The 14166-nt window shown below is 33.6% G+C and overlaps 1 protein-coding gene across 1 annotated transcript; it reads right to left on the bottom strand.

Moving 5' to 3' along the window:
- Positions 1-1790: 1790 nt before the first annotated feature.
- On the bottom strand, positions 1791-13893 carry LOC126970055 (uncharacterized). The gene is made up of 6 exons (XM_050815736.1): positions 13660-13893; positions 9699-9848; positions 6198-6350; positions 4955-5248; positions 3914-4083; positions 1791-1993 (listed from the first exon to the last, which is right to left on the bottom strand). Exons 1-6 carry the CDS (start codon positions 13853-13855, stop codon positions 1847-1849), a joined length of 1110 nt encoding a protein of 369 aa, XP_050671693.1. The 5' UTR covers positions 13856-13893; the 3' UTR covers positions 1791-1846.
- Positions 13894-14166: the final 273 nt, after the last annotated feature.

Below are 14166 nucleotides of genomic sequence, written 5' to 3'. Positions count from 1 at the left end.
ACTTTTTAATGAAAATAATTTCTTTTAGTAAATTGTTAAGGTGTTGTCTTGAATGACATTTGAGTCAAAGAGAATTTAACCACTACAATTTGAGTACTATATTATATTACGTCACATTAAAATTACGCAACATAAAAGTTTATTATGAACTCTAGTTTGTCTTTCTCTGTATATTATCATTAGTCTCCTAGTTTGTACTAGTATATTATTTCGCGAGTAAAAAAATATCTCAGCCGCAAAATCATCTCATGAGTTTATTTATATTGTAATAGCTGTGAGTTTGTTTCACTAATAAATCGAAGGAATAATATAGGTACACTTTTGTTGATTATGTACTTATGTAATATTTAAATGTGAATTAAAAGAAATTATAAATTTATTATGAGCTTAATTCGGTACATATGTTTCGTTTACTATAATCATTTTATTATGAGTTTGAGGATATCCTGATTTACATTTTTGAGGCAAATTCTTACAGGGAATTAATTACCAACATTTGATTTATTTGGTTTATTTTTATATATTTTTTTTTACTTGAAAATAATAATCTATATAATATGTATGCGGAAATTACCAAAAAAAAAATAATTTGAAACAAGGAGCTCTATTTTGTTCTCAAAATTTAAAGCAGAGTCAAATTTGATCACGAGATACGGTTAAAAAATTGAAACTAAAGCTACATAATCCATGCATTGATTTACTGGCAAATTACTAATATTCATCACACGAAAGCTTTCACACTGAAATCATATTTAGCAATATATTTAGAAAATCTTAAGGTAGCGAAAAGTAGAGTCTTAAGAAGCTGAAATAAGGGACATTTACCTTAGTGTGATTTTAGATATGTAGGGCTTTTAATATTATAGGTATCAGTTAGTTACAAAGTTAGGTTGGGGTTTCTGAAAATAATCTAATAGGTGAGAACGAAAATGAAATGATTTTTGGATAAACTAATTATAACTTCTATAAATAAAAGAAAAGTGATATTTAACAAATATATAATAATTGTAGCCTTGCTGAAAACAGTAAAAACGTATACTTTGATGTGTTTCTTCTATCGAGGAAATTTATTTTTTAATTACATTAAACTATCTTATTCTGAATCGGATTCTTGAGGAAGTATTAATTAATATTAAATATTAAATGCAAATATTTAATATTTTTTATCTTAAACATTTTCATAAAACTAGTTATGTATCGGGCGTCGGGAATTAAGTTTTTAAAAAGCACTTTTATTTAACAATATTTAATGTTACTCACAGATAAATTGGAACAAGACTATTTAAACAATATCGTAACTAAACTAAAGAAATCTAAAAGACAATGGGTGCACTATCAGCACTATGTCAGGGTACGGGGTGGCAACGTATGCAGGTTTAGCCGAGTTGGGCCTGCGTAACTAGCTTTTTTTTTAAATATATCTATTTAAAACGTTACCACTTTACACTAATATAACAGCAAACCAAACATCACGAAGATAATTAAAAATCTATCATTGTTATCCGGAATATTTGAAAAATTTAATAATTGAAATGGAATTAAGAAAAGGTTTATCACTCCTGCAGTCATATAATAAAACATCATATATTTAAATATGTGTATATAAACATATTACTAATTTTAGGATTATTTTATTTTACTTTATAATTTATCAGTACCTAAATATTCTTAATTAAATATCTTTAATTATATACTATAAACACTTCATCCTGTTCCAAAATCAAATTGTACAAATTGTGAGGAATGTCTAACTTAAATACCTGTGATAGAACAGAAATGATAGTCCGATACCAGTTTGTATATGTTTTATTTTAAGTTAAGTAATATAATTAAGTATATGTTAAACCTATGTTAATACATCGTATTGAAATGCTTGATCAGTTTCCAACAGCGCCCGGATATATATGACGAGGGAGCTGAGTGCCATGGCTGAGGAAAGTGAATTACATGAGCCTCCTTCTGATGCAGCCACCTTCTTTATTTTATATTCTTCCTGCAATTAATATGTTGTATATTATTATTGAAATTATTCGCACCAGTAAGGGATACAAAGAACTAAGAATGGGCAACAGCATCTTTCCGAGAGCTCATTATCATCTACTAATAAGATCATTATCATATGCCAATGATGATCACCAAGTTAAATGGTTTACCGTTAATCATAGCTCTATTTGATCCTACGATACAGTCTCCGACTTGTGTGGCGATTCAATGACAATCACAATTTAGTCATATATATAAGCTTGTAAAATATTGAAACTTATTGTAATTTAATGACAATGCATATGTAAAAAGATCGATTTAAATAAATTATACTTATTCTTATTGTTACTACGATCGCCAACCCATCTGCAGAGCATAGCGATTATGACAAATAACCCAAAATTAATGACTGACACTATCCGGCCCCCATTATCCGGCGGCCTGTTCATACTGGCCACGGTAGCAGACAATTAATAAGCGACGGGATAGGAGATGCTAAGAATCCCCGGGTTTGGAATGGCTATAAGCGAAAGTTGATAGGCCCTCCACAAGTTGGACCTATGATCTAGTCAGATCGCTGGAATAGGTTGGAAAGGGTAGCAGGGATCGATCGTCGTCTTTCGGCTGTTCAGTAAGTAAAGTATATGATTGTTGACATTTTGGAAACTCACGATTTAATTTTAATTTTATATTTACATGGTAGGATCTTATTTTATTTTATATACATTACATGGTCTCGACAGTACGGACAGTTTTAGTATGCAATTAGTTATTATACATAAATAAAAATACTGATTTTATTATAGAAACTAGATTTAATAACAAGTAAAATGATGAAAAACAATTTCAATTCATCAAATTATTAAAAAAAGAGTTAAGGCGTCTTCGCCTTAAGCAGAAAACACGCAAACATGGTGTTTTTAGACAAGTTTTGTGGTGAAACTATAGCATTTTGAGCTATGAACACTATTTAATCCTGTTACACATATCCTTAAGTCTTATTTGTAGGTTGCTAATACTTGCTGTTGGTTATAGTTAACACTGCCGAGCCTTTTTGAACTACCACATTTCTTTGAAGTTAAACAAGTTTTTTGGCATGGCGTGACGCATTTTTTGGTATTTCTTTCAGAAAAGTTATTCCTATAGCTTGTACTTTTTTGTGTAGGTTCATTTATTCAGATTAGTAGTGAATAACGAGGATTGTAAGCATATGAACTGATTTCCACGCAAGAATTTTGAAAATATTGACTTTATTACATAGATGGCGGGCCGGCAGCCGTGAACTCACATCGCTCAAGGTCGCTGGCATTTAGTGTCGCCTTAAAGACACACTTGGATTCATACATATACTTTAATATCTTGAGATCCTTGTATATGTTATAGCACAGACACACTTACATATGATATTATAGAGTAGGGATGTAAACCTACTTTCATATTGTTAAAGTTATAACTTGGTTACCGGTAAGATTACTTCACACCAAACCTCGCACTCAATAAATGGTCATATTGAAGTTATCTTACAAATCGATAATAGATGTCGCTCTCTAACAACACCTAGATCTACGTATCTAAAATAACAAATACCATAGATGCTGTAGTAACTAACGTAAGTGGGATAGTAAATTCTATGGTAAATTGCTTTATTATTCTGTCAACAGATAGCACATGTTATTTTTCAAATTTTATTTTGAAATCCTAAAATTCTCTCTGTTTATTTGTCGTCACTATCGGCAAATATAAGGTGTTTTCTTTTGTTTTGTTTATCATTCAATTTTATGAAAAATATTGGAAGTAATGTTCCCACAAAAACCCACTTTTGAGGAATAATATACAGAGATTAAGGCAGATAAAGCTTCAAAGACAGTTTTGCAAAATTGGCAACAAAATTTACATTGATATTACTTATTTACAAAAATGTTTAGCACACCTCTCTATCAGTTTTTGCTGCTGGAGCTCCCGGACCCACAAATCCAGTAAGTCTGAGAAATGGTTGGCGATCATCTGCGAAGCAACCTTTGGGCTCCTGCCAAGATATTATTTTGTTCATCCAACGTGGCTTTATGAATTCTCCGTAGCCTTGTGAAGCGCAATAGTTAACTGAAATTAGCAGAAAAATCAATTCCTAAGATCGTTATCTTTCGGTCAATCTGTCTGTTTGTTCCGGCTAATAATGAATGACTGACGGAATTCTAGTAATAAAGTAATACATTCGTTGAAACTCAAGGAAGGTTTACATATTTTAAACAGTTTGTCGTGTCAAGATCCAACCCACGCGTTCACCCATGCATATCTCTCGAACCGTTTATTGACACAACAACGTCTGTCGGGTCAGCTAATAACTCATGTTATAAAGAGTAAATTAGGTTTATTTTGTTTAAAAGGATGAATAAAAGCTACGTACAAAACAAACCAATGAGATGACGATTAAATTACATTCAGTAGACAAATTTATACGTAAACAAAATCTACGCGAACGCGGAAGGCATCTGGCGAAGGATAAACAGAAAACATGCAAACAAGGTGTTTTAAGACAAGTTTTGTGGTGAAAATATAGGATTTGGAGCTGTGAACACTACTTTATCCTGTTACACATACCCTTAAGTCTTACTTGTAGGTTGCTAATGCTTATTGTTGGTTAAAGTTAGCACTCTAAAGCTATTATGAACTACCAGTTTTCTTTGCAATTAAACAAGTTTTTTCTCGGCATCATGCATTTGTTTAGTATACTACTATCATAAGAGTTGTTCTTATAGATTTTACTTTTTTATGTAGGTACATTTATTCAAATTAGTAATCAATAATGAGAATTGTAAGCAATTAAGCAGTTTGCGCCTGTTAAAATGTTATATTTTCGACCTAAGAATTTTGAAAATATTGGCTTTGTTACATAGGAGCCGTGAACTCATATCGCTCAAGGTCGCCGGCATTTAGTGTCGCCTTAAGTACGGTATTATGAAAGTATACTCACTTTGTTGCATAAACAAGGTTTTTGTCCCAGGTGGGTGATTCCAAGCCTCAAGAGATTTTGTCTCTTTGTAGATTTGAATGCACAACTTGTAAATGTTTGCTGCTAGATCGACACCTTCCATGCAGTCGAATATACGGGCCAATATTAGGGCTCTCACCCTACTGGTCTGTTGAAATGCCAAGCCTGAACCCTGCATTATTTGGCTGCTGCATTCCGGGCTCAGTTCACAAGAACCGTCAGTCTGTGTTGTCTGTGTTTCCATTGCTGATATCAACAGCTGCATCATACAGGCGTCTGTCAAAATATTTTAAGTAACATTTTGCTTTGATAGAAGAGTTATTTTCATGTGGACGTGAGCTAATCAGATGCTTTATACAGCGTGGTGCTAAAATGGCTACATTAAGTAGAGCTATTTAACATTTATCATAAAAAAAACATAATTTACCTAAAAAAATTAATTTTCAGTTTGTTTATATATAAAATTGAATAATTTATATTGTAATGAAAATTTTGACATTGACCAAGTGTGCATGCTATTGTTAGTGGTTAAATACTTTAAGCTATTGTAAGTCCAAATTTGTACCAACCTCTTGAATAGCAAATAAATAATAATAATAAAAAATACAATAAAAGTAACCTGTACGTAATCTAGTAGTCGCGTGCGATCCTTGGTACGATGTTGGTACTGACACCTACTTCGTGCTTACTTGAGCGACCATTAAAATTTTATTTCCTAAATATATAATTTGTTTGTCAGAAAATTCCAATTACTAAGCACGGACTAGTAAAAAAAGAAGGACTCCGCGCCGTGATATTAGCAACTGAAGCACCTTTATGCTAGTGTGTGTGCGGTTACGGGGTATACCAGATACACAATTTTTTCTCCCTTAAATAATCATATACCCACAAATACTTTTATATTATTATTCTTACACTTTTCACAACGCACGACGGCATTTTTAAAATATTTTATTGCGACGCAAACTTGTCACAGACGATGGCAAATCTCATAATAGCTGCCGATCGGCTTGTATTAGTGTAAGTATGCGTGGGGCTATGTATTTACACGTTTATCGGCTTGTGTCGGTGCCTCACTGCTATGTAAGGTGACACGGAATCCTTCTTTTTTATTTCAACAAGTCTGACCAGACTGCGCAAACCAGAACAAGACATTAACATTTATAATAGTAGTAGGATTTACTTATAAATTAAACAATAGTAATTATATTAAATATTCATTTACCTGCTGCCTTTCGACTGGGCATTTTAGTCCGAGCTTCTTGAACATATTGTTCGAAATCAAATCGAAACGGCTTCTGCGTTCCCATAGTCCCCAGTGTGAGAGGCTCCATAACAGACGCAAGTACATCCATGTTCTCAAATATTGCCTTGGCAACTGATTGAAAGAGGTTAACATTAATGGTTTCATATCAAAAACTAAAAGAACCGTGTGCGTCTCGGGATCTCCGACAAAAGTGATAACTTAACCTAATCTATACTAAAATTGAACTATTTAATATTAAAATTGTTTAAATCGAGAAATGCTTAGGTTATTACATACATTTTATGTAAGTATATTATTATTAATATGATGAAGGAAAAGTTTAACTAACAATAATGTAATATATATATAGTGAAAATGGTCTTTGTTTGAGGCTCAATCACGCCTAAACCACTGATCGTATCAACATGAAACTACTACCATCATTTGATACGAAATTTATCCTAGATGATTTATGGCTACTTATTTTGAGACCAACGTTCCTTCCTTTTAAAATTCGCCCAGCGAATCTATTATTGATTATAAAATGTATTTTATTCGTAGTCACAATTCTTGAATATCTACATTAGAATTTTGTGTATGTACATTATTAGTATAATTATTTAATTGTATAAAAGTAACAATTGGTTAGAGTGAGAGAGGAGGAGCCTGCATACCACTTTCGCATATTTACCCTCCTGTAAGAACTTATCACTTCAAAATTACTCGACGAAATTAACCGAATTCCACCTTCGCACGGCACGTCACAAAATTGAATATCATTCTTACCATCTGGATGTGTGTTGTCCACAGTTTTATTTTCGTGGAAATTTCTAAATGGTGCGACCAACTTGTTGAATGAGCATCCTTGTAGTGTCTTACCAGGACAATGCGACAAGAAGCACGTGCACAATAGGCCGGAAATGGGAGTGTGACTGCAGTTCCACCTTCGCACGACACGCCACAAGTTAGGATATCATCCCCACCATCTGGATGTGTGGCGGTCCTCCACAGTGCGGTTTTCAAGGAGCTTTCTTCCTCGTACTACTAAGTCGTGGAATGAGCTTCCTTGTGCGGTGTTTCCGGGACGATACGACATGGGTACCTTCAAAAAACGCGCGTACACCTTCCTTAAAAGCCGGCAACGCTCTTGTGATTCCTCTGGTGTTGCAAGAGAATGTGGGTGGCGGTGATCACTTAACACCAGGTGACCCGTACGCTCGTCCCATCCATCCCATTTTTGAAAATCGTCAAAGCGACACTCTTGATCCCTGCCGCTCCTGTTCGCTACCACAGTTGATAATTTTGATAATTCTTTTTTTATTTGAAAGCCGGTGCTTTCCGTGTGGTCTTTGGTCCAGATCTGATAGTGGCACCCATGAGCAAAACCATAAAAGTCTTAAAATTTAGTGAAATTATTAAGTTATTTTTGGAGTCGGTGTCAGCCAAGGTAGGATTATAGCTACATACATAGTTATAGGTGAGATGTGCTTGAGTCGTGAGGAGGCGAGAGGCAAGAGCGGGTCGCGGCGGGAGGATACCGATTCCAAAACTGACAGTAGTCGTAAGTTGAATTAGATTAATTAATTAGATTGTGTAAAAAGACGCAAGAATTTTATACTTTTTAGAAGATATTATAACTATTGTTTTGGAAAGTGTTTTTGAAGTCGATTCTTTTTATTTAAACTTTCTATCAATAATAAAGATATAGAAACTTGAAAACAAGCCCCATTCTGCAGCCGCTGTACTTAATACTCAAGTATCAGAAATGAACACACGTAAATTGCATTACAAGCACTCGAAATAGTTAGCTAAGTATCCGTGTATTAAGAAATTCTATTCATTTAAATTGAGAATGTATTACTTTGGTTTTGAAATGTAGCCTTGATCTAGTCTCCGAGTAAGCATATAGGTTTTATTTTAAGTTAAATTTGAATACTTTTATGGTTCCGTACCTCAAAAGGAAAAACGGAACCCTTATAGGATCACTTTATTTTCCGTCAGTCCATCAATCTGTCAAGAACCTTTACGTCGGGAGCGCGTGGAGGTATTAAGTTGTGCATTTATGAAAATTTCATACACGTTCATAAAAATCGTCATCTTTTTGCTCTTAATAGTGATTTTCATTATTATAACACTAGAAATATTGCACGTAACTAATTCTAGTAGGCTTCATAAGATACATAATAGCTTTAAGGGTAAATGTATACACTTTTATAATAAAGTCCCAGCCCCATTGAAATGTTTTATTAAAAACTGGTTGACCCAGCAAACCTTGTATTGCATTATAAAGTAATAAGAAAAATATCAAGAATTAAAAGTTTTGGGGCATAAAAAATAGATGACGACCGATTCTCAGACTACCAAATATTAAATCGTACATAAAATCTACCAACTATAGGTAGCTGAAATTAAGTTAGTTTTTTCCCATCTGAGAAAGTTAGAGAAATATAAAGATTCTCATTAGTTATTCATTTTAAACTATTCGTTCAATTTGGTTTCTGAACCACGCGGGACACGTCAAAAGAAAAACAAAATTGTTGTTTTTATTTAATTCCGTTTTTCATATTTATTCACCTTTTAAACCTTTTCTGGACTTCCACAAATGATTCAAGACCAAAATGAGCCAATTCGGTCCAGCCGTTCTCGAGTTTTAGCGAGACTAACGAACAGCAATTCATTTTTATATATATAGATGGCTCTGTCGTTAATCCAACTACTCCACAGCCGAATATCTAAGTGATCGGACAGCCTGGGACTAGATTATGATTATCTTATAGCAATAGCGATGACAAAGTATATTTGATTAAAAATGACCACGAATGCCCATTATGTGATTTTATTGTGTAATAAATTTCCGTAGCTTAAAACAATGTTTAGGCGATCAACTTCTGTGAAACTCCAATGCAATAATAATCAAATGAAGTTTACAGTTTAGCAAATTTTTATTGCTTCACCTGCAAAAACCTACCACTTTTAATACAAAAATAATTCAATATCAATATGACTATGGTTATAAAGATAAAAACCACCTATTTGGCACATAAGTGTATGCCATGTCGTGTCGTCCTTGTGTATAGCTTCATTTTTTTTTATGGAAATGAAAGGGAAACGTAAGGAAAGTGTACACGCCTTATTTGAAGGAACCCGTGTCGTATCGTCCCGGAAACACCGCATAAGGAAGCTCATGCCACAGCTCTCCTGTACGTGGAAGAAAGCTCCTTGAAAACCGCACTGTGAAGGATCATCCATGGTGGATCTCATCCAGATGGTGGGGATATCCTAACTTGTGGCGTTTTGTGCAAATGTGGAATTCGGCGGCAGGCGATTGCAATTGGGAAAACGGTTCTAACAATCAAAAGATAATTTATTGGTTAAATTAAATCATAACGAAGTAGTTGTTTCTAACCTTTTAGTCATGCGGAAATAGATAAAATGAAAAATTAGATGATAGATGAAAAAAAAAATGAAAATTCAACATACCATATTCATAGTCTTTGCTTCGGTACACAAATGTTCCAGAGTCAGTTTTGTTTCGAATACGATCCATTCGTCTCGTTATATTCTGCAGATTCTCCTTCAGCTTATTTGGCACTGATGCATCTAATTCATTTATTACATATTCTAATTGGCCTTAAAACACGCAATAGTATATTTTGTTAATTTTACTTGAATTAAAAGGAATATTAGTAGTAGAAAATTATAATTAAGGGTCGAACTAATGAGTTGAATTCGTAATCTTCGTAAATCACATTTAAAAGTAGATTTGCCAACATCACAAAATCAAATCAAATCAAAATCACATTATTCATGTAGGTCACGGAAATGACACTAATGAATGTTAAAAAAATATTTTTCTTATTGAATCTACCGCTACTTCGTTAGCTAATGAGAAGTAGAAAAAATCTCATTGCCCCTCTTTTATATCAAGATTTACATATCCATCGATTTACAAATCATTTCAATTACAATATAATTCGTAAAATTATGCAACAAACACACTCAAACATCAAATAGTCATTGCCTTACACAAGTAAGTCAAAAAAGTAAATGTAAATTAATACAAAAGTTATTGAGTACAGTAACTGCGTCATCCACACACAACGTAAATAAATAAAGGTATTCTGTGAGCATATTATAAGCGATTATAAATAAAAAATATATTTATATAACAAATAATGTCTTTTTAGCCATATTATAGAAGTTAATAGAGTGCAATAAATTTACCGAAAATAGTATATACCCAGGGAGAAAAGTAGGTCATTCTCCCATGATTGTCAAGCTCGCCTTCGGCTCGGGTGTCAATATTCCGCGGGTGGCAATGTCCTACTTATTTCTCTTGGCGCGTATACGATATTTTTTCCCACCTGGACGAAAAGCTAGCTTTTTGTCCCTGGTACGAGGGACAAAAGTCGTCTTGCTCGGAGAGAATCGGCCACTTTTCTCCCTCGTACCAGTCAGCTTTCCATCAAAGTGGGAAAAAAATACATTTATTTTTATACATTTTTTCTTGTACAAGAGAATAGCCCATAAGTTTTGAAATAGCATAGAAATATGCTTATATATCATAGTCCGCTAGTAAAAAGAAAGTACTCCGCGCTGTGATATTAGCAAGTGAAGCACCTTTATGCTAGTGTGTGTGCGGTTACGGGATTTTTTCTCCCTTAAAAAATCATATATCCGCAAATACTTTAATATTATTGTTTATACACAACGCACGACGGCATTTTTAAAATATTTTATTGCGACGTAAACTGATCTTATACAAATGATTTAAGTTTTCTTTAGTGTTAATTGCGCCAATATTTGTTTTTAAAACAATTCGACACGTGTTTCGCCTCTACACGAGGCATCCTCAGGACGTGTTGTCTCGCCATAATTTTGTATAATTATGGATTTCCGCAAAGTAACGCCTAATTCAATAAATTTTCTGCAAACTGCTCTGTCACAGACATAATGGCGGCCGATCGGCTTGTATTAGTGTAAGTGTATGCGTGGGGCTATGTATTTACACGTTTTAGTGCCTCACTGTTATGTAAGGTAACACGTAGTCCTTATTTTTTTACTCGTCCGTGCTATATGTATGTTTTATAGTAATTAGCTTATATGATTTCAGCTTTACAATCCATTATATAGTATAAAGACTGTTAATTGGTACTGCGTGAGTAAGGACGATAAATCAACATCATCTTTAGCATCAATGTAATTCAACGTAACAAGAATTCCAGCGATACATTAAGATCATTATCCTACAGGCCGATGTAGACCAACTTCTATGATGTTGCGTTTATTTCTCTTGCAAAATTTGGCTAAGTTATGTTTAGCATACAAAGGCCTAGCTATCTATGTTCATAATATTATCATTAACATTGATTGAGAGTAATAACAATGTCCTAATAATGTTTTAGATTAGATCTTTGAAAAAATTGTACAAGATTTCTGGCAATGTTAAAGTTACTTAGTCGTGAATACTCATATGCCAATAAATAAATATAAAAAAAAAAAAACTGAAAATAAAATTTTATGAATTTGGAACCTGCGAGAGGTCGCAGATTCGAGTAACGCATCCTTGATAAAATTTAATTTTTAGTTTTATTTGTGTAATTAATCCCACAAGTGAGGGTTATCACTTTAAAAACATAACAAATTGTTTAGATTAGCAAGAGCGATACTTCAAGTCAATTTCCTAATATGCAAATATTTGGATTGAGCAGGTTATCAACTGTAAAGTAGATCCTGTAGGTGAAGCCACAACCTGAGATTTGAACAAAGCATACAAGATTTTATAAACGATACGTCACACGAACGGTTGGCTCAGTTGGAAAGAGCGCTCGCACGGAACGCGGAGGTCGCAGATTCGAGTCCAGCATCGTTCATAAAATTTTATTTTCAGTTTTATTTGTGTAATTAATCCTAGAAGTGAGGGTTATCACTTTAAAAACATAACAAATTATTAATAAAGAAAGATTTTTATTTTTTATTAAATGTTTTTCATCCTTGAACTTTAACTTAATCTAAACAAATCGTGATGTGTTTATTTATGAAGATACATTAGAATTAATAATTGCTAGACCATGACTTGATTTTGCTTTGAATTCTTTGAATTCTTGAAGAAAGAATAAACTCTACGTTCCGTATAAAATATCCAGGGTTAAGGGCTCCTTCATAGGTCTTGGTATTCATTCATACACTCACGCCTTGTTCCCGTCGGGGTAGGCAGAGACAATAGAATACCACTTGCTTCTATCCTTACAAACCTCACGCGCTTCCTCTACATTCATTACTCTTTTCATACATACTCGCCGGTATACATACCATTTCAGCATTCTTGGTGTTCAATTTCACAATAAAATACCAGAATATATACTAGGACTCACTGAGCACAAATTAAAGAAATATATTAAAGCTTCTTTTAAAAAGAATCCTTACTATTATACAGCAGATTATATAAATGCATAGTTCTTGTCTGGTTCTGCGCAGGCCAACTAAATTGTATAGTATTGTATTAAGTAGGGCAATTTTGTTATTTTTTTATTTATTTATTTATAAACATACAGTTTCTTCTTAAAATAATACAAAGTCCTGTAAAACTGTTTACACAGTTTTTCTACAGGATCGAGCGAGTCTCATAAAATAAATCTTAAATCGTATTTTACAAATATTACTGCAACAATAAATATCGATTCAATAGTTTTATAAATTTATTTTTGTTTGGTTCCCGTCGGATGTCGTCTGGCAAACTATTAAGCAGATATGGTATTCTTTTCTTAGATATGTTATTTTATGATTTAAAAAAGGTGGGAGTTCCTTAACAGTTCTTCTCCCTATGTGAAAGCCCGTTTACGAACTGATGTAGCTTCATGATGCTTAGCAAGTGTTGTTGCAATGTGTTATGTTACTGTCACTACCTATGGTAAATATTTATATTCAATTTCTTATTTCTACCGTTAAGCAGTAATGTGTAAGAATTGCTGTGTTTCGGTCTGAAGGGCGCCGTAGCTAGTGAAATTACTGGGCAAATGGGACTTATAATCTGATGTCTCAAGGTGACAAGCGCAGTTGTAGTACCGCTCAGAATTTTTGGGGTTTTTTGAGGAATCCTGAGCGGCACTGCATCGTAGTTCTCTGTTTCTTATCAAGTGCTTAAATACATGGTGTCAAATTGGTGTTAAAAGTATCATGGTGTCAAATTGGTGTTAAAAGTATCATGGTGTCAAATTGGTGTTAAAAGTATCATGGTGTCAAATTCGATAATGAAAATCATCCATACAAACATCCACCCCTGTTTAAATCCCTCAAAGCTTTCTATTCGCGATAAAAGGTAGCCTATGTCCTTTTCCAAACTCAAGTGTATCGCTGTACTAAAGTTCATCAAAATCGGTTCACATTCACATTTATTATATTAGTAAGGATTCTAATTTTTATTTATTTATTCCGATCTTACCTCTCGCCAACCCAAGTGTGATGTGAAATTCGGGATCCTTCGAAGGCTTCTTTTCATAATACCCAAGAAGCTTATCCAAAGTTAAAGATATTCTATACACCTTCGGAACATTGTAGATAAAGTCTTGAGTATCAAAGTACGGATATATCCCATAAGCGCTGATCGGAATTAACAAAACGATATATTTTCCAAGCATTTTGAAATGAACTGACCATTTATGGAGTGAAATTACTGATCGTAAAAGCAATCCACGCGGTTGTCGGTGATTGGGTTCAATAGCTGCGGCCTATTAGTGTTATATCGTCAACGTAATATAGTTGTTACAATTAAGGCTGGCTTACCTAATGATGGCTAGACCAGGAACAAAGAAAACCGGCTTATCGAGAAATCAAGACATGCTTTATAAATGGTTCCTTACTTCAGGAAGTTATGATGACTTGGTTAAGTAACAAAATTAAAGTTATGTATTTTATGGTATTGAAAAATGTTTTTATTTGTCATTTGTGC

This window comes from Leptidea sinapis, chromosome 19 (assembly GCF_905404315.1).
Source record: "Leptidea sinapis chromosome 19, ilLepSina1.1, whole genome shotgun sequence".
NCBI lineage: Eukaryota > Metazoa > Arthropoda > Insecta > Lepidoptera > Pieridae > Leptidea > Leptidea sinapis.
Note: the sequence above shows the minus strand (reverse complement) of the source record. Positions and strands in the feature narration are given on the sequence as shown.

Coding starts and splice junctions, on each gene's coding strand:
- LOC126970055 (XM_050815736.1), bottom strand. CDS start 13,855: ATGCTTGGAAAATATATCGTTTTGTTAATTCCGATCAGCGCTTATGGG. Junction 4,084..4,954: donor AACCTTGTTTATGCAACAAA/GTGAGTATACTT, acceptor TGCTAATTTCAG/TTAACTATTGCGCTTCACAA. Junction 1,994..3,913: donor CAGCAAAAACTGATAGAGAG/GTGTGCTAAACA, acceptor TATTAATTGCAG/GAAGAATATAAAATAAAGAA.